At 36.5% G+C, this 21798-nt stretch overlaps 2 protein-coding genes across 8 annotated transcripts in view; both read right to left on the bottom strand.

The window, feature by feature from the left end:
* Positions 1-11726, bottom strand: part of LOC137254025 (uncharacterized) — a 25579-nt gene extending 13853 nt beyond the window's left edge. Inside the window, exons 1-4 of one of the 7 annotated variants that reach the window (XM_067791686.1) lie at positions 11334-11351; positions 11111-11216; positions 8354-8463; positions 7969-8292 (exon numbers count right to left, since the gene is read on the bottom strand). In XM_067791686.1, coding sequence (XP_067647787.1) covers positions 7969-8292; positions 8354-8376 — 347 coding nt within the window. In that variant the 5' untranslated portion in view covers positions 8377-8463; positions 11111-11216; positions 11334-11351. Of the gene's footprint in view, positions 1-7968; positions 8293-8353; positions 8464-11110; positions 11662-11703 lie in introns of those variants that run through there. The other 6 variants (XM_067791691.1, XM_067791690.1, XM_067791687.1 and 3 more) reach the window with 6 other exon arrangements.
* Positions 11727-19920, bottom strand: vilya. Its single transcript, XM_067791692.1, has 3 exons — positions 19350-19920; positions 17094-17245; positions 11727-17037 (listed from the first exon to the last, which is right to left on the bottom strand). Exons 1-3 carry the CDS (start codon positions 19728-19730, stop codon positions 16866-16868), a joined length of 705 nt encoding a protein of 234 aa, XP_067647793.1. The 5' UTR covers positions 19731-19920; the 3' UTR covers positions 11727-16865.
* Positions 19921-21798: the final 1878 nt, after the last annotated feature.

A 21798-nucleotide genomic window follows, 5' to 3' on the forward strand; every position in this document is an offset into this window, starting at 1 on the left:
TATTAAATCTTACAATTTATATCACAGTCCTAATTGTTCTAATAAAAAGCATGTTAAATTTTTATGGTATAATAAAGAAACCTAATTATCGCTAAAGGTTACAATGAACTTTTAAAGTATTACATTTCGTTACGGTCAATTTTTTTTTTTACTTTTTAGTTAATTTTATTAACCAATAATAAAAGCTTATTTTTAAAAAGGTTGTTTTTTTCTTTAATTTAATTTTTTATTTTTTAGTTCGTCTTATTAACAAGTAATAGAAGCTTGTTCTTAGAAAAGCTTTTTTCTTAAATTTAATTTAAATATGAGGTTGTTTAATGTTTAGTAGGGTAAAATATTGTTGAAATTAGTTATGTAATCTTTATTTAGTTATTTGTAACGTTTCTCATCCTATCCATTTCTGTTAATGCATCAACATTACAAGGTTTCCTATATAAAATTTTACTGTACATAAATAAATAATAAATACTTTGCTTAAATTCAAGGAACAAACAAAAATAAAATGTAGTTCGTGGTATTATATTTTCACATTTCTAGAATAGGTGTATGTCGTTCACCAAGCTAATGTTGTGAACCTAGATTTGCTCACAAAGCTTTTAGTTCTAGCATTATGTTGTTCGTTGTAATGAAATAATATGTATAGCGCAGTTAAGTTTTAGTTAGGAAGGGTTCAAAAATGCGTTCTAGAATGCGTTTGTACAATATGGGTATAAAATGAAAGGTCTAAATGAGTATTTTAAAAGGGAGTGGGCCTTAGTTCTATGGGTGGACGTCTTTTCGAGATATCTCCATAAAGGTGGACCAGGGGTGACTCTAGAATGAGTTTGTACAATATGGGTATCAAGCGAAAGGTGCTAATGATTATTTTTAAAGGGAGTGGGCCTTAGTTCTATAGGTGGACGCCTTTTCGAGATATCACCATAAAGGTGGACCAGGGGTGACTCTAGAATTTGTTTGTACGATATGAGTATCAAATGAAGGGTATTAATGAGTATTTTAAAAGGGTGTGGGCCTAAGTTCTATAGATGGACGCCTTTTCGAGATATCGCCATAAAGATGGACCAGGAGTGACTCTAGAATTTGTTTGTACGATATGAGTATCAAATGAAAGGTGTTAATGAGTATTTTAAAAGGGAGTGGGCCTTAGTTCTATAGGTGGACGCCTTTTCGGAATATCGTTATAAAAGTGAACCAGGGTTGACTCTAGAATGCGTTTGTACAATATGGGTATCAAACGAAAGGTTTTAATGAGTATTTTAAAAGGGCATGGGCCTTAGTTCTATAGGTGGACGCCTTTTCGAGATATCGCCATAAAAGTGGACCAGGGGTGACTCTAGAATTTGTTTGTACGATATGGGTATCAAATGAAAGGTGTTAATGAGTATTTTAAAAGGGAGTGGGCCTTAGTTGTATGGGTGGACGCCTTTTCGGGATATCGCCATAAACATGGACCAGGGGTGACTCTAGAATGCGTTTGTACAATATGGGTATCAAATGAAAGGTGTTAATGAGTATTTTAAAAGGGCATGGGCCTTAGTTCTATAGGTGGACGCCTTTTCGAGATATCGCCATAAAGGTGGGCCAGGGGTGACTCTAGAATTTGTTTGTACGATATGGGTATCAAATGAAAGGTGTTAATGAGTATTTTAAAAGGGCGTGGGCCTTAGTTCTATAGGTGGACGCCTTTTCAAGATATCCCCATAAAGGTGGACCAGGGGTGACTCTAGAATTTGTTTGTACGATATGGGTATCAAATGAAAGGTGTTAATGAGTATTTTAAAAGGGAGTGGGCCTTAGTTCTATAGGTGGATGCCTTTTCGAGATATCGCCATAAAGGAGGGCCAGGGGTGACTCTAGAATGTTTTTGTACGATATGGGTATCAAATGAAAGGTGTTAATGAGTATTTTAAAAAGGAGTGGGCCTTAGTTCTATATGTGGACGCATTTTCGAGATATCGCCATAAACGTGGACCAGGGGTGACTCTAGAATGTGTTTGTACGATATAGGTATCAAATTAAAGGTATTAATGAGGGTTTTAAAAGGGAGTGGCCCTTAGTTGTATATGTGAAGGCGTTTTCGAGATATCGACCAAAATGTGGACCAGGGTGATCCAGAACATCATCTGTCGGGTACCGCTAGTTTATTTATATATGTAATACCACGAACAGTATTCGTTCCAAGATTCCAAGGGCTTTTGATTTCGCCCTGCAAAACTTTTTCATTTTCTTCTACTTAATATGGTAGGTGTCACACCCATTTTACCAAGTTTTTTTCTAAAGTTATATTTGGCGTCAATAGACCAATACAATTACCATGTTTCATCCCTTTTTTCGTATTTGGTATATAATTATGGCATTTTTTTCATTTTTCGTAATTTTCGATATCGAAAAAGTGGGCGTGTTCATAGTCGGATTTCGGCCATTTTTTACTCCAATACAAAGTGAGTTCAGATAAGTACGTGAACTGAGTTTAGTAAAGATATATCGATTTTTGCTCAAGTTATCGTGTTAACGGCCGAGGGGAAGGACAGACGGTCGACTGTGTATAAAAACTGGGCGTGGCTTCAACCGATTTCGCCCTTTTTCACAGAAAACAGTTATCGTCCTAGAATCTAAGCCTCTATCAAATTTCACAAGGATTGGTAAATTTTTGTTCGAATTATGGCATTAAGTACGTGAACTGAGTTTAGTAAAGATATATCGATTTTTGCTCAAGTTATCGTGTTAACGGCCGAGGGGAAGGACAGACGGTCGACTGTGTATAAAAACTGGGCGTGGCTTCAACCGATTTCGCCCTTTTTCACAGAAAACAGTTATCGTCCTAGAATCTAAGCCTCTACCAAATTTCACAAGGATTGGTAAATTTTTGTTCGAATTATGGCATTAAAATAATTTAATAGACAAATTAAATGAAAAAGGGCGGAGCCACACCCTTTTTGAAATTTTCTTTTATTTTTGTATTTTGTTGCAACATATCATTACTGGAGTTGAATGTTGACATAATTTACTTATATACTGTAAAGATATTAACTTTTCTTTTAAAATTTGGATATAAAATTTTTTTTTCAAAAAGTGGGCGTGGTCGTTCTCCGATTTTGCTAATTTTTATTAAGCAGACATATAGTAATAAGAGTAACGTTCCTGCCAAATTTCATCATGATATCTTCAACGACTGCCAAATTACAGCTTGCAAAACTTCTAAATTACCTTCTTTTAAAAGTGGGCGGTGCCACGCCCATTGTCTAAAATTTTACTAGTTTTCTATTCTGCGTCATAAGTTCAACATACCTACCAAGTTTTATCGCTTAATCCGTATTTGGTAATGAATTATCGCACTTTTTCGATTTTTCGAAATTTTCGATATCGAAAAAGTGGGCGTGGTTATTGTCCGATATCGTTCATTTTAAATAGCGATCTGAGATGAGTTCCCAGGAACCTACATACCAAATTTCATCAAGATACCTCGAAATTTACTCAAGTTATCGTGTTAACGGACAGACGGACGGACGGACGGACATGGCTCACGCGAATTTTTTTTCGATACTGATGATTTTGATATATGGAAGTCTATATCTATCTCGATTCCTTTATACCTGTACAACCAACCGTTATCCAATCAAAGTTAGTATACTCTGTGAGCTCTGCTCAACTGAGTATAAAAAAAAAATACAATGGTTGTTTCGCTATGACTTGGTTTGGCGGTAATGAAATTAGAGAAGGTAATTTCATGCAAACTTTCACAATACATGGACAAGTATACCATATTATTGGAAGTTTATTAACCGCCCAACATGGTTGGGTTGTAATCCATGCCGACAAACGCCCTGTTAATGAACACCGTGGTCGATATGATACCCCGACTACAGGCGAGGTCGCAGTATTTATAGGTGACGAAAATGCTGGTTCCCGCGATATTGTCCTACAGTCCCGCGATAACACTCTCCATCGTGTGTCAGAAATTCATCCTTCATATGACTCCTTGCAATACTCTATCATATTTTCAAATGGTGGACACGGATACAGCATAAATACCCCTCAAACTTCTCCAAACAGTGGGGCACCTAACCCACAAAAAACAGTTTCATGTATGCAATTTTATGCATATAAAATTATGAATTTTATAAGAGCACATCAAAAGACGATGCGTGCAAATAGTTATATACATCTAAGGCATGCTGTTAACGAGGATTGCAATCCTGAAAATATTGGTCAGTTAGTAATTTTGCCGTCTTCATTTACTGGATCGCCTCGATATTTGCATGAACGTATACAAGACGCCCTCTTATATGTCCATCATTATGGAGGGCCTGACTTAGTTATAACATTCACATGCAATCAAGAGTGGAGTGAAATCAAAAACGAATTGTTTCCTAATCAACGATCAAGTGAGCGCCATGACATTGTGTCAAGAGTATTACATATCAAACTACACCACCTCATGAGTTTAATTACAAAACAAGACATTTTTGGAAAGGTTAGATGCCATATGTTTAATGTTGAATGGAATGAATGAAAATGGACAAAGGGTTTATTTCACGCCGAGTAATGTCGAAAACGTACTGCAGGAACCACCACAAACCACTTTGACAGCATTTTTTCCATTTGTTCAGTTAACGATTTTGCAAATACTTTGCTTTACTCCGAAGTACCCGCCTATTACACTTGGACTAATAAAAAATGGCAACGTATAAAGCGTGGACAGAATGTCCCTAAACAGCCCGGAATTAAGCGAGAAACTGCGTTGGGTAGGGTACATACCATACATCCTAATTACTCAGAAGGTTTTTATCTTAGACTACTACTATATCATGCCCGAGGACCGACATCTTTCACTGATTTACGTCGAGTAGATGGTCAACTATACTGCAGGATGATAGTCATTGGAAGAATACATTGTTTGATGCCACCGGCTCTGATAGCGCGCACAAAATGAGAGAGCTCTTTTACATCATGCTTATTTATTGCGAAATTTCGGATCCAATAGATTTATGGAATTTATTCTGCAAAAATTTATGTGAAGATATTTTGCATAATGTGCGCCAGAGTAGTAATGATACTGAAATGGGCTTTACTAAAGACATTTTTAATACAGTCCTTGTTCTTCTTGATAATTTGGTTTTTTCATATGCAGAGAAACGTATAAAGGATTTCGGTTTGCCTGAACCTAACCACACTAGATCAGACTTAGACCCCGTATCTACAATGTGCGAAATAACTCATAATACTCATGAGCTGCACCACTTTTTATTAGAAAATGAGCTAAAGCTAACTAATGAGCAACGAGTAATATACGATAAGGTCTGCTCCAGTGTGGAAGACAATGCGGGAATATATTTACTTTTTGCGGCGTAATGGAGTAAGCCGGGTACTTGCTAGTTTAATATAAAAAATTAGCCGTTACCTTTTGCGAGAATGCAGTTTCACGTTTCTTGTGAAGAAAAATTTTAATCTTCTAGCCGTTAAAATGGGGCAGAAATTACGGTTTACATGGGGTATAAGCTATATATAAAACCGATCTCTATTTGTGTAAGCATTTGGTGAAACTTGAAACCTCTAGCAGTTGAAATGGGGCAGAAATTACGAAAATATGTGCTATATATGAAAGCATATGGTGAAATCTTAAGCTTAAATCTGATAAATTGAGGACAAAAAATTATATGATAAATTGGTTGTATGGGGGATATATGCTATAATGATCCGATCCGACCGGTTCCAAATTTTATCAAGATACCTCAAAAATTCGCGTTCAAACAGACAGACGGACATGGCTAAATCAGCTCAGCTCTTCGTGCTGATACTTTCAGTTTACTTATTGGTGGGTCTAACTCTTCTCCTTTAAGGACTTACAATTTTGAGATTCTTGACAAACTTAATATACTATTTCATTTTCATGAAACGTATACAAATGAGGGAACATCAAATCCTTTTTAAGTTGCAGCGGAGCCCTCCCACGTCCCAAAGGAGTAGTACTTTCTGTTAAGCGGCGTCGTGGCGTGGGTTGTAGTTTTCTCCGCCTACCATACCGAAGATCCTGATTCAAACCTCGGGCAAAGCTACATCAAAAATTTAGAAACAACTTTTTCAATTAGAATCAAGTTTTTCCAATGGGTCGCCCTTTAGCAGTAATTTGGCAAGCACTCCGAGTGTATTTCTGCCATGAAAAGCTTTGCAGTGAAAACACATCTGCCTTGCAGATGCCGTTCGGAGTCGGTTCAAAACATGTACATAAGTCCCATTCCACCAATTTGTAGGAAACTTAATAGGAGCACTACGCAATTTGGAAGAAAAGCTCGGCGTAAAATCTCTTCGTAAGTTATTTCACCTTGCATTTATTTTTATCTATTTACTTTCTGTTCAGATCATATTTATTCAAAACAGCATATCCAGTGGAGTCAATAGACTTAAAAAAAACTGCCTAGAACCCCTTCTTCCGTGAGGAGCTTGGGGTCTCCATCAAATTCTGTATTCCCTATTGAAACGTATTTCCCACACTTCAATCATCACCAAGTTTGGGCTATAGGTTCCTTCGATCAAGACGAATGTTTTTCATATTTCAGAACTAAGAATTTTAAATTTAGTAATTTTTTTTTTCAATTTCACGTGCGTCACTGGGTGGTGCGACAAATTTTGTATGTCAGCAAAAGTTACTCATACGCCATGTACGTACTTAAGTGCAGAACTTTTGTTTGGTCATAGCATTGAATTCACAAAAAGTTAAAGCTGTTGCATTGAGTGATTTAAAAGTTTTTATTAAATTTAAGAATTCCATTGTAAAAATAGTTGTCTATATGAGATGATAGACAAAAATTGTGCAGCTAAAATATTTTGATTAAGTTAATAGATTTGTGACAAAAAAAAACTTGAAAAATAAAGCAAAGAATGATAAACTAGAGGAATGAGGAATCTAAAAAAAAGGAGAGAGCTAGAGGGTGTAAAAAAAGAAGAGGGAGAGATAAGGAAATTATAAAGGGTAAGAATGAGAAAAATTGGGAGATACATTTCGAAGAAGATCAATAAAATCGTATATACTGATTGCTTGACTTTGAGTAACGGGAAGGAATGCGTTAAAATACACCTTTTTATTTAGGTTACCATCTGCCCAACCCGAGCAACGCCGGACACCCTGCTATTAGGCTTATAAACAGGGTTCGCAGGGGTTGACAATTGAGTTGGAGAAGCTATACATTTTGCGCTACACAACTCCTTGAATTCCCTGCTACTCTTCTCTTCCCCACTTCTTTCTTCCACTTTCTCTATTCATTTCCCTAAACTTATCCTTACATCGCCCTACTTTTATCTACCTCTCTTCCTACCTCGGCCCTCTCCCCATCTCTCTCCCCTTTCTCACTCATCCTCTCCCTATAGAACCGTTCATATCGTAGGAGGCGATTAAAATACCATACACGTACGATGGTTTAGGACTCGTCGAGAGAGCTCTACAGGAGCATCGATTCAGTTTGGGCTTACGAGTACTTGATAGGAAGACCGTCGAGTAGTTAAATTTCTCCTCTGAGGCAAAAGACCTAGCGAGATGATCTGAATGCGGAATTAATATACTGTCTGTTTTAATCACTATTAATGGACCAACTGGGAAGAATCCCTATTGACCTTCAATTTCGCTGCTAAGCTCAGTAGTTAAATTCCTGTATAATCCGACGAAATACAACAACGCATTTTCAATTAATTTTGGTGACAACATTGTGCCGCTCCCGAAAAGATGTGCCACAAGACAGTTGAGCAATTGAAAAACCAACGACTGAAGGGGGTTGAGAAAACCACCAGGAAGGGAGAATCCAAGGCACCAGACAGCATCGCCAATGTCGTCGGCTGGTTATATAACACACGGGTCTAAGGTGGGTTCAACAATTATTGACTTTTTAAAGAATTATTTTTTGGTTTGAGTGAGCTCCACTGACTTCCCTGAATAACATAACTTACATAATTATATCAATATATAAAATTGTTTACCTGATCTCAGAAGGTTCCTTGTAAGCAGCACTAGTCACGTAGATTTCACTACTCACATCTCCACCTCGATCATAACTTAGAGTGGATAATCCACGCGTTTGTGGGGATCCATTAGCCCATTTCTGATTATAAATTATACTATTCTCATCTGCCGGTTTTTGATTAGAGTATGAATTAATTTTACGCGCGGAAGTGTATGGGTAGTCAGGTGCCACTGTGTGTGATTCTTCGCCATCTGTGGAGTAAGCTCGATTAGAATGTGAGTATCCAGAATATCCTCCTATAGGTTGGCTGTGCGTCGCTACATAATGACCACCTTTGATTCTAATGGGTGGAAAAATATTAAAAAAAAGATGTTGAATATGGAGACAATTAATTTACTCACTTTTCCACTCGTCTTTCGTGCATTTTTGAAGTATATCCTTTCTTTTGATAGCTTCAGAGCTATTGTTTATTTTCTTTGTTCTTGCCCACAAACGACCTTCCACTCGAAACCTGTGAATGGAATAAAAGAACACACTAAGCATTGTAATATGATAGCTGCATCATCATTAACTGGCATTAAATCGCCTAGGCCCTTGCGTAGCAGATTATGACAGTCACCCCTTCTTCGCTATAACTGACACCAATTTGGAGCATCAAAGGAGGTTGAGCCTTCCTCCCCTTATCTGTCTCAAGTGAGTGAAGGTTTCTTCTTTACTAAATACGAGTGCCGAAAGGAGTTCTTTCTGGGCCACAGCTTATTGATTCATTCGTATAACAAGCTAGCGAAGCCTTTGAGGTTGTATTAATTAAATTGTGTTTATATCTGCGTAAAGCTCTTACAGCCCATCCCTCTCTTCTATATACGCGGTTGGCATCAACGATGTCGTCATGAATCTTCCTGTAAACTTTTCTCTCGAGTATTCGAACAGCCATCTTCTCTCAACAACGTCTCTATTTCGACCCATACACATACAAGACAGATTTTATGAAAAACTTTACACTTCAATTTGCTACTAAGGGCAAAGTAGCACTTGTTAGCGAATCGCACTATCTCATTAGGAGACGGTACGAGTTCTAATTCTGCTGCTTCGCAGTCCTTTTAACTAAGACGACTAACGTTGTGATGCCCTACGAAATGACAATTGCAGACCTTTTTATCGCATTCTTAACTGTTTCAGGCGTAGGTGGTTCTGATATAGTCGCAGCCTTTGGCTAACTAATACAAATATATTCAGCTCAGACATTACCGATTTTGGTACGAGTGCGCAGTAAGCAATAACCAAAGAGAGCCTCTTAAGTTGGTAATTGTCCTTTCGTAGGTCATTACAATTTTAAAAGTGTCATTTAAAAGCATTGCGAGGGGAAATAATTAGAACTGGTACCGACTCTCATTTAGTTCGGAAATAGTGCGATTTGATGCAGGGTAATGGCATACAAATCACAAATTGTTTTAAGTAAACACTGAATAGGGTTTTCTGCATTTCATGCTTTGAAAGGATTTCGTTTTTGCATTCGAACTTGTTGGACACCGCGTAAGCACCCTGTATAGTTCGTGATTTTCGTTCCTACAGGAATTTGTCTCGGTCTTGAAACCTTCCCAAACCAACCTAATAAAAAAAACAAATGTAAGGTGCGATAACCTTCGAAGAGATTATAGGCCGAGCTTCTCTCCCAATTTGCGTCCTGCTCCTTTTTTAATTTCCCCTACAAATTGGCGCAGCTGAGCAGCTTTTCAGGCAGAAATACACTCGGAGTACTTGCCAAACACTGCCGAGGGGCGACCCCGCTTAGAAAAATTGTTTTCTAATTGAAAAAACTTGTTTCTAAAATTGTGATGTTGCTTTGCCCGGAACGTGAACCCAGTATCTTCGGCGAGGTAGGCGGAGCACGCTACCATAACAACACGGCGGCCTAAGGGCCTAGGCAATTTCGGCCGTTTTGTAATAAGTCACGCCAGCCATATCTGGTTTTCGATAGTCAAATCAGTATTTGAATAAACGTGGATATCAACCAGTTGAGCAAAGGCCACTGCCTTAGCAGAGTCTGAGCATTTTCGGTGAATGCCTTGCCGAGCTTATGTTGAACTAGCTGATCCGTAAGGCCTCGCATAGAATGAAATTGAAGACTCAAGAAGGCAGAACGCCAAAAGCGGTTTGTCTCCAAACCAAAATTGTCAAGTGATGCCGGAAAATCGTTCCAAAATAATTAAAACTCTAACTCTATCGGAAAAATCAACAACAAAGGACTCCAAAACGTTAACAGAAGTGTATTCGACTAAAAAAAAGAAAGAAAACGGACCCATCCTACTCCTCCGAAGTTATGTGACTCCTAGTAGCTGGAACCTTAATCCACATGCGGCTTCACGGTTTTCTGCTTGTTTCCCTTCCCCCCCCCCCCCCCCCCCTGGTCCTATCAGTCCCCACCCAGCTCATTGGGTCTCCGCTACCTTCGTTCCCCACGTCTGATTCATGGCTTTTAGTGATATCTCCAATAACTTTTAAGTGACCTATCTATCTTATGACCAGGCTACCTCAGTGCACAAACAAGGCGATAATACTGACTAACGGTAGGCTATGTGTGAGGAATTGAAAATTAATCAAGTCAAATAGATGGTAATTTGTCGTGTGCGATGCTCTTTTTGAGTCTAAATCATTTCAAAAATAATCAACAAACAATGTTGCAAGTTGCAATATGTCGCTATGCCAACAAGTTTATTCGTCACTGTATACATTTTTGAGGATTTTTCACGCCTACTAGTAAGTATGAATTACTTTTTGAAACGTGGGCGTTTTCCAAAAAAAAAAAACGATACATATATAAAACTTGATTACTTTTGGAAAATTTCAAAGTATATACATATACATATTTGAATATAAGCTACAAGATCTACCAATTGTAGAAATTACTAACATTTGCAAGTGAATTACTTTGGCATGCTAACATTTTTTACATAGTAAGTACATACATATGTACACATACATAATTTTTCACGTCTAAGCTTATTATTAACATAATAAAGATCGCCTTCCATCAATTTTTAATTTTTTTTTAAATGAAATATTTCATGGTATGTATATTCGATTATGCGCAAATTTTAGTGATATAGCTTTGCACATTTTTCTTATTAATAGTTCATTTTTATGTCGTATACACTTACGTAATAACCTTAAAATAGCACCAACAAAATAACTGTGGGCTAATATAAACACATATATGTACACATATTCAAGTTTTCGCCATCAAGGTTAAATTATTAAATTTATCTATTTAAATAATATTATGTTTTATATATATTTTCTAAACTCGAATTATTTATGTAATATTTTGTATAATTATATTTAAACAATATTAGTAACTGAAACACGATCAAAAAAACGAACCTAACAAATTTCTTTCGCAAATCCTAAATCTACATCGTTCGCTATATATAAACAAACTGTGTATTAACCATTTTCTCATAATTTCTACTCTGAAAAGCTTTTTCTATATTATTTCCAACTTTTAAGAACCTACGCGTTGCCGTTAATCCCCACGTACCAATAACTCGGAGCTTTTTCGTATATTGCATATTAAAACCTGTTTTAAGACCAGGCTCAAATGTGCGTAGGAAAATAAATACCTACACACATATGCACTTATAACTGTGTTTATGCAAATACAAACTTAAGGTAATCGTCTTACAAGTAGCCGATTCTTTTGGGTTTTAACATTTCCAATAATACTACTAGGTACATTAAGTTATATTATTACAGCATTTTATATTTACGTCGCGCAATCGCAGAAGAAAAAAACAGCTGTTATTCGGTTACATATAAATTGAACCCATTTAATTTTTTTGAAGAGATTGATCTCTAAAGCCGGCGTCATTGGTGCCGTATGTCGTATCGCTGTATCCGTATCCCTAACGTAATCAGCTGTTTATCGTTACGACGGTAAACCAAAACCCAATTGGTTGGCTACGATACGGTTACGACCTTAGCGGCACCAATAATCGATTGCATCAGTGGCGTACCCAGAATATTGAGCGCCCGGGGAATGGATGATTTCCCGCCCCCTACCCATATATTGTTTTACACGTTTCTCATTTTACAAACTCCGTAGACTAAGTTCCGTAAGACATTTCCAGAAATTTTTTTACAATTTTCATGCTTTATTTCATTATCAATAAACAATACTTTCAATAGTTTTGAACGGTTTGATATTCTCTCGTGGCCACAATGTTACATAATATTGTGATACAGTGAGGTATTGTTAACGTGTGACTTGCGCTTTGCCAGTAATTTGAATTTTAAAACAAGGGCGCGCTTCGTATCAAATGTCAAATTTCTTCGTGACTTCTTGTATTACCAGTAATGTTTTATATTTCCTCCACAACAAAATCTGTGACGAATCTCCTGAGAGTCACCTGAAAAATGAGGTTATGTTATTCATAACGCGACAGCGATGGGTATTGACTTCCGGCAGCCGTTCGATTTACATTATAGGTGATGACTAGGCTGATGTTGGAACTAATCACTTTGTTGTTTTATATTATGAACTAACATAACTTGCATTTTTTAGGTGGTATTTCAAGCTCGTTACAAGCTTGTTGTGGATAAAATATATTTCTCTCTTTGGAACTTTGCAATTTTTTCACATAGTTTTTCTTATCATTAATAACATAATATTGGGACGAATATTAGCAACACTAAGGGATACTATCATCTTTAAGCCAACACTAAGCAGTGGCTTGTATGCACATCAATAAATCAATCATTGTGGCTATACATATGTCCACAAAAGCAGCGGAGAGTAACGCACAAAAACATGCATATATCTGAGATACTTCCAAAAGTATGCAATCATTTGTGCAAGAATCACTCACATATACACGCGCATGGGCTGTGAGAGAAGCTATAAAATCGTGCATCTGTAGTTATAGCTGAGAAATGTATAGCTGCTAACTAACTAGTAAATTCTGGAAATAAAAGCGCCTAGAAAAATGTCAACGAGGAAATCAAGCAGTATAAAAGCAGCAACAGTTGAGGTACGACAATTCAGTTTGATTTAAGCACGCTATCTGTCGAGCAGTAGAAGTGTTATTAATAATGGCCATTTTGAATTATTGAATAGTGGAGTTATTTATTCAACAGTTTAGTGATTCGAACGTTAGTAGAAGGTTGCAAATAAGAGGAATTGCACTAAATTCGTTACAATATGATGAATAATTTTGATATGTTTTGGTTTCAGAAAATCTAATAAAAACAGAATAAAATGAAGAGGAATAAACCCAGTGGTGCGCAGTTTCGAAAAATGAAAAAGCAGAAACTGCAGAATTCTGCGATGTCAAATAACTTGATGGAAGCTTTCACTAAAAAAGGAACCATTGCACAAAGTCCTACTTCTTCGAGTGAGGACTCGACTTCAGCTGAGGAAACTGACATCGAATGCCATAAGGATGCAGATGAAGTCAATAAGAATATTGAAGAAAAATCGGAGAAACATTTTTCATACGTCCACATAACCAGTGATGGACATGATATTTCCTCAAATCTCCCTGAAGATAATATTCCTTGGCGTGATCCTGCAAATGATGTCAACCGATGTGATCCTGAAGAAGACGACAAAAGTCCAAACGCAAGTGGTTCAACTGCTACTTTTATACAAGATGTAGGAGCTTGGCTGGATAAAATAGTTTCATCTTTTCGCAATTTGTTGGTTAGACAAGGCACAAGCAAACTTCAAAATATTGATGCAAAATTTCCACAGGATGGTACCGGACGATCTTTATCCAAAATTTGGTTCGAGAAAACTTTGAAAAATGGTGAACAGATCACTCGCACCTGGATGTGTTTTTAACCGATCAAAAATACTTTATTTTGTTTTTGTTGCATCTTGTTCCCACAGAAGAATTGTCAGAGCAGTCAGAGTAACTTTACCAATGCTTCGGGGTTTTCATCGTGGCGTAAACTTAATCCACGTGTCCAAGATCATGAAAATGGCCCTGCTCACCGTTCAGCTTTCTTAGAATGGAAAGATTTAGAACGAACTCTGAATCAAGGTGGAGGTATCGATGATGATTTACAACGCCATATTGCTAAAAAGGTAAAATATTGGAGAAATATAGTCGAAAGAATAATTGCAACGATTCAAATTTTGGCTCAGCAAAATTTGGCTCTGAGAGGATACCGCGAGTCAATTGATAATTAGAATCCTGGAAATTTCTTGGCTCTGCTGAAATATTTGGCCGAATTTGATCCTGTCATGAAATCTCACTTTAACGCATTTCTTCACAACCAGGATGCATATCATATTTTTCTCCTAAGATTCAAAACGAACTTATCGTTCTGATAGGGAACAAAGTGCGTGAGTTTCTCATTTCCCAGTGTAAAAATGCGAAATATTACAGCTTGATGTTCGATTCAACTCCGGATTCCGCACATGAAGAACAGATGTCTCAAATTATTGGATTTGTCGAAGTTAAACCAAATTCAGTCAAAATCAGAGAAGGCTTATTGATTTTATACCTTTGAAAGTCAAAACAGCACAGCAGAACGAGTAACTGAAGCTATTACGAACAAACTAGATGAAGATGGATTGATCCTGAAAGATTGCAGGGGTCAGTCGTATGACAATGCACCAACAATGCCCGGTATCTATACAGGAGTCCAGCAGAGAATCGTCGACCTGAATCAACAAGCTGTTTTCGTTCCTTGTGATAACCATTCACTCAATTTGGTTGGAGTACACGCAGCCCAAGTCAATGTTCGCGCAGTATAATTTTTTGGAACAATACAGCGTATTTTTACTTATTTCTCCTCGTCCACAAACAGATGGGACATTCTTAAAAAATACGTGAATATAACGGTCAAAAGGCATTGTGAAACCAGGTGGAGTTCGGAAGCTGAAGCTGTAATGCCAGTATCAACACAATTGGACGAAGTCATCTTAGCGCTGGAGCACTTGAGGGACACGGTCACTGAAAATATTGATACCAGAGAAGATGCTGCGTTAGTTATCAATGCTATGGAAACATTCGATTCCGTCGCTCTTTTGTTTTTTTTGGGCAGAAATTCACATATTATTTGATAGGGTTCAGAAACGGTTACAAGAAAAAGGAATCAGTTTCACTCATGTACTGGGACAACTGCAGATATTGACAGACAAGCTGAATGATTGGAGAATTGACTTGCGCGACCGTGCTATTTGCAAGGCTAAAGCAAAATGTAAGTGGGGTGTGAGTACCATCAAGAGAATTCGAAAAAAGCGAAATATGCCAGGAGAGACATTTGAAGATGCTGGATTGAATTCAGAAGAAGAAATACGACGATCTTTGATTGAAATTTTGGATAAATTTTCGATGGAAATATCTACACGTTTCACAAATTTGAAGAAGCTCGAAGAACGTTTTGGCGCTCTTTGTGACTTTGAAAAAATAATACATCTTCCCAGAGACTCATACAAAGATAAGCTTCTCAAAATAAAAGAAAAATGCCAGAAACTTGCAGTGTTTTATCCAGATGACTTAGACAACGAAGAGTTGTTCAACGATTTTCAACACGTCCTAATTTTACTGAAAATAGCGAAGAAAAACGAAGAGGAAATTGGATTCTCGCCTGAACAACTTCTGTTATATATTTCGCCAATGGGACGAGAAGCTTACAAGACATTAGCGACGCTTTGCAAATATTACTAACAATATCTGTTTCAGTTGCTTCCTGTGAAAGATCATTCAGCAAACTCAAATTGATTAAATATTACTTGAGATCAACCATGAGACAAAGTAGATTAACAAATCTTGCAATTCTTTCGATCGAAAATGAAACTGTTGCAATGTTGAATTACGAGGATATAACTACACGTTGCTAGGTAACCATCAAGCAAATTTTGTGCGTTGCCCGGCAGCTTAAAGCTGGAGACATTGGTGCTTTATCGGTAACCGTATCGGTAACCTTTTAACAGCTGATTCGACCAACCTTATGAGAATCAATGCAATCGATTATTGGTGCCGCTAAGGTCGTAACCGTATCGCAGCCAACCAATTGGGTTTTGGTTTACGTAACGATAAACAGCTGATTACGTTAGGGATACGGATACAGCGATAAGACATACGGCACCAATGACTCCAGCTTAACGCCCACTTGCAGAACGGCAAGCATGGCGGATCGATACAAGGTGGCAGCATGGGACAGCTGATTATAAACTTTTTTTATTTGATTTGATACATCAACTTCCGGCGCAGTACGATTTTGACATTTGTCCATCGAATTTACAAAACAAAGTACATTGAATTTTTATTTATGTTTGTAGGTATGTCGCCATGCTGCCACCTTGTATCGTTCCGCCATGACGGCAAGTTAACTTTTGAACTTAGGGTTAACCTGACATGAGGTGTTAAACTAATACATTCTGGACAAATTTCATCAATTAACCCTGAGCTAACCAAACTTTGAAAAACGAGGAAACAACATTGTTCCATTAAAATTATCGACCTCAAAAATTTATAAAAATAAACCAATTGCACACCGTAGCCTTATGAGTTTATTCAAACAAGTTCAGGGCGTTGTTAAAAAGTGCGAAAACAAAAAATCCGAAGCAGCAGCAAAGCTTTTCTAGACATTCCACTCCATTAGGCAGTTGATAAAGCGGTAGTTAAATAATTGAAATAATCTATTTTGCATGAGAAATTGAGCTCAATAAGCGCTTTAATTGAGAAAACTTTACTATTAACTTGATTAGCTTTCCATGTGAAACCGGCATAAGTTATATTATTAACGAAAAGTATAGTTAATGTTCAGCTCGAAACTTAAATTTTAAATTGTTAAGGAATAGAACTTGGATTTTATTCGAGGTGCATTCGATAAAAGTTTTAAGTTGTAACAGCAATTTGGAATTCAATACACTCTTAGTGCGTGCAAAAACAAAAAAATCCCTTACACTAAACCAAAAGATAATGATTTATTTAAAATAGTTCGTTGACTGTTGTGGCTGCCAGTATATGCGCGAATAGGATCAATAGTTCTCATACGCTTGGCTTCAGAAAATGCATTCATATTGAAAATAGTATCGCTATGAGTATTTTTTTGTCTTGTTTCAAATCGCATTCTGGAATAAGTAAATATTTAGTTTATGTGTCAACATTGCCCTACCAATTCATCTACCTTTGTTGTAATGTTTTTTGCTCTTTATATATGCGTACTTCCCTTTCCAATCGCTTACGTTCAAATCGTATTCGTTCATATTTTTCATATTTTTTTTTGGAATTGATCTCCGCCAACTTACACCTTTTTTTAATTTTGTCCAATTCAAAAAGCTGGAAATTAAGGGAAAATTACACTATCTAAAATAAAATATGTACTATGTAGATACTTTTATTACTCAAGTTCAAGCGAAATGGGTCTTTTCTTTTAGGAATGTTGCTGTCAAAGGTAAGGATGCTCAAAATAGAAATGTTCTTTAAGCAACCGAGACGGCCGGCCCTTATACGAATTCTTTAACGAAAAGGCGACCCCACAAAACCGCCCGAATGCCGCATTATCAGTGCCAGCTCCCCTATTTCGCAAAAACAGATGCCAATTAGGAACACGTATGGAAATTAAGTCTTGCTGCACCTACCCCTCCCAACCCAGTGGAGGTCTCCTCCTTGCTCTGCTTCCAAATAAGGGTGCCGTTAGAAACCCCAACTTGTTTCATTCTCATAACATAAGCCAACCATCGAAGCATTGGACTTTTATAAGTTGCACCATGTCCTTGTTTGCGCAAAGTTAATTTAGCTCGTAAATTTTTATGAGTTTTAGACGTCTTTTACAATATTTTGTTCATTAAACTATTCATGTTTTTGTGATAGAAAAACTGAAGAGAACTACTCATACCGGCTGATGTTATAGCTATTTCGATCCTGTCAGAGATCTCTTTAGATATTTATTTTACTACAATTTCCCGAGCTTAGACTCTCGACGCGTGAGATAACTAATTCTGGGCTATGACTGCATCTGATATTAAAACCTTTCTCTATGTAGAAAACTCCTATTCTCTTCCCATTATCTCTCGACATCGTCTATATTCCGAGCCATATACCATTATATATTATTGTTCGTCGCCTGGTCAAAAGTAGCACAAGAATGATTCTCCGTTTCATTTTCCTTTTACTATCCGGAGACATTTCCAATTTACCTATTCATACAATGGGGCGACATTTCATTAATTGATGCCTGGTTTTTCAGTACGAGTTTAAACTCTAGTTAAAGTTGAATAGAGTTTAAGCTTGCCACCTTGTTCGATAACATAAAATTTTGCTGCTCATTTCAGCTTAAGTGCCGACGTGGCAGGTTTAAACTCTAGTAAATTTTAACTGGAGTTTAAACTCGCACTGAAAAACCCGGTAGCAAAATATAACCAAAAATGTCCCCTCCCTACTACATAAAAACTCATTACCGGAATGTTAGAGCTGTCATATTTTTGTTGTTGTACTACCGACGCCAGGTTTATTGCATCATGGACTCTCTCTATATTTGGGAAACAATATGAAAAGTGTACGGTATGCTCAGTGGCCGTGGTTTACACAGCATTTCACTCCGCTACATATTCGACTACTTTTATCCAAAGCGTACTTAATACCTACGCTCCTCTACGGTTGTGAGATTGTTTCTAACTGTGACGCTGTGAGTAAAAAGAAGCTTAATGTTGCCTACAATAACATTGGTAGATACGTTTACGGACTGAATAGACTTGATCACGTTTCCTGTTATTCTGAAAAGTTACTAGACATTTCTTTTGACAACCTTTAAGGTTAAAACATTTATTACCTTACATAAGATAATATACACGGAGGAGCCTTATTACCTATATCGAAGGCTTCAATTCCTTGAAAATGGTAAAAACCGTATGCTAATTTCTAAACGACAATTCTTAGTTACTTCGCTCCGTCTTTGGAACTTCCTTCCAGCCAGAATAAGACAAATAAGTAATGGACTGCATTTCAATAACTGACAACTGACTATTTTTTCTGATCTTTATCCGTTTTTCTTGCCACCTCCTATTTGCTCTAAGGATAGATCCTAATAATAATTACTGTACTACCAATGCGGTCTCCTTTATTCTTATTTCTATTCTGTGTCCCTACGCTAAGCTCTATAAATTTATAATGTAACCATTATGTCTTAATTTACAAATTATCTAATGTTTATCTACGTTATTGTAATTTTTTGAATTTTCGCTTTTGTTCTCTGTCACTGTGCCAAATTATTGTGCTGGGAAAAATTTAATAAAGTACAAATACAAAATATAAACATGAAGCTAGGCGTCACGTCTCCACAAGCAGAACAGGCCCAAACGTTTTTATTTTATTTTATTAGTTAAGTATTAATAACTACTGTTGTTCGTTTATTCGTTAAGTATTAATATAATGAATGACTCACCTGATGATACATTCCCTTTTTAAAATGTGTACGATGTTTTGCTTGAAAGTTCAAAATGCGTTCGTTCGGCTCACGCCAAGGTTCAGGATTTAGAAGCTCTTTAAAATGAGCTGGCATTACATTGCATAGTAATCGAAAACATTGCATTTTCTTGCATAGTGGGCATATCAGCTCATTAGATCTATTTGGCGCATTAACAGGTGGTGTTCCTACACATTTTTCGCATATTATGTGGTGACAAACCAACAAAACTATTCGCCTGCGCCTAAGTACATATATTTCAAAGCAGCGATTGCAATGAATCCAACAAAGTCCAGCAGCTTTCGAGATATTAACTGCACTACTACTAGCCGCTTCAATTTCAAAATCTGCGGGTTCCATTATTTTATTAAAATATCTAATTGTTTCCTTCTGATTTCTGTTAAGAACTCCCTTTTATTTTGTAAATGTACTTCCCATTGTAAACAATGGTACTTCCTGTGTAATCAATAAACGCGATACCATATTGCTCGATACAAAAGCTAAGGTCCCGATTATAATCAAGTGTGAAGATAAAGCTCAATTCTTAAAGACAGAATGCATGTATATATGTAATTTTTTTGTATGTTATCACCATTACGGCTGATGGATAAATACACGAGCTGTGTACTTAAAGGGCCCGGCGAAGTTGCCATAATCATAAAATCTTAAGCTTTCATTACCATTACGCATATACTTAACTTGATTTGGCAGCATATCCGTGAGTATACTTCACTTAGCAATATACTGAGTTTTTCCGAAAGGCAAATAAATATATCTTATTTATGTAAACATGCTCAAAGAAATTTCACAGTTAAATGTAAAAGCATAGATGATATCTAAAAAATGCATATGCTACTTACAACTTAAACCACGTTTGCACATGCACTATACAAAAATATCTCAATAGATAACCTATGCGTTTACATTTGTCCCATTCCTAGGAACTAGATTATTAGCTATCAAATTTTCACGTTTCTTCTTTCTTCTTGCTTTCAATTTGAGATGACACCCTGGAGGTGGTACATTGTCCATGAAAAAAGAATCGGCATCTAATATGACAAAATAATGATGGTTTTATATGGGAATGGATATGGCATGTTTGCTAGGGCCTTGATACCAGCTGTCAGATTTCAGTAATCGCCATTACCTGAACCTTAAATACGCTAACGTGCTTAAGCAATGAACCCTCAAAATTATGGGAAATTTCGCTATATTGCCATTCTGAAACTTAAAACACCTAGCTACGTTAACTGTCCGCCAGAGTCATTAATGGAGCAGACAAAGTTGTCACATTTGGGCAAAATCAGAAATCGCCAGGCTGCACATGTTGTTACTCAAGAGAAAAACATTAAAATAAAAAGATGTAAGAGCTTTGTTGCTCGGCCTCTAGTTCTTTCCAAAAGCACTATTATAATATTCAAACAAAAAATAAAATGATATCCATATAAACAACAAATACGCTGGTTGCGTTGTGTAAAAAAGGGAACGTTGACAGGGTTGAAGATATGCCTTTCCAAAGGCAAACCAAAAATATGTGTTTCTGGAAAACCTGCCCTCACTCTGCGTAGACCCAAATAACAAATATTACATTATACCCTACACGAGGAAAAACAGGAAGAGGAGGGGACTTGGAAGCCTGTCCTCTCAATCTTCTTCTATATTAATACACGTTCATAGCGGATCAGCAAGTTCCTGCTTATAATAACAAATAGACCTGGGGGTCAATTCCCTAACTGTGAAAAACTGAAAAGTGTAAACTCATTGAAAACTCATTTGCATACACAATCTACACTTAATATTTTCATGCTGAGCTGATAGCCATAGCAGCTAGTGCTCTCCGTTGTTAGTCTTAAAATTTATTTTAAACCTAAATATATAATTTCATTTCATTTATTAAAAGAAATAAATATTACAATAAGATCATGTATGATCTTTTATAGTACAACAGACATTAAATAAAAAAGGACGTGTGGCACTCGGGGACTGCCGCGGTAAAGCTATTGCATATTATCAACTTATGCAATTATAATATTTATGCAACATTTTGTTTTCTTTGATATTAATTCAAGTTAACCTTTTTAAGCGTGGTGACCGATAAGAAAAGAAATTTTTTACTTTTATTGAATAAATGAGAAGTTAATATTTAACTTTCACTTTAACTTTAACTTTATTTTTAACTTTAACTTTCACTTTAATTTTAACTTTAACTTTAACTTTATTTTTTAACTTTAACTTTAACTTTAACATTCACTTTAACTTTAACTTTAACTTCAACTTTAACTTTAACTTTAACTGTAACTTTAACTTTAACTTTAACTTCAACTTTAACTTTATTTTTAACTTTAACTTTAACATTTGCTTTAACTTTAACATTCACGTTAACTTTAAATTTAACTTTAACTTTAAATATCTCCAGCCAGAAATCGCC

This window comes from Eurosta solidaginis, chromosome 5 (genome assembly GCF_040869045.1).
Source record: "Eurosta solidaginis isolate ZX-2024a chromosome 5, ASM4086904v1, whole genome shotgun sequence".
NCBI classification, from domain to species: Eukaryota; Metazoa; Arthropoda; class Insecta; order Diptera; family Tephritidae; genus Eurosta; species Eurosta solidaginis.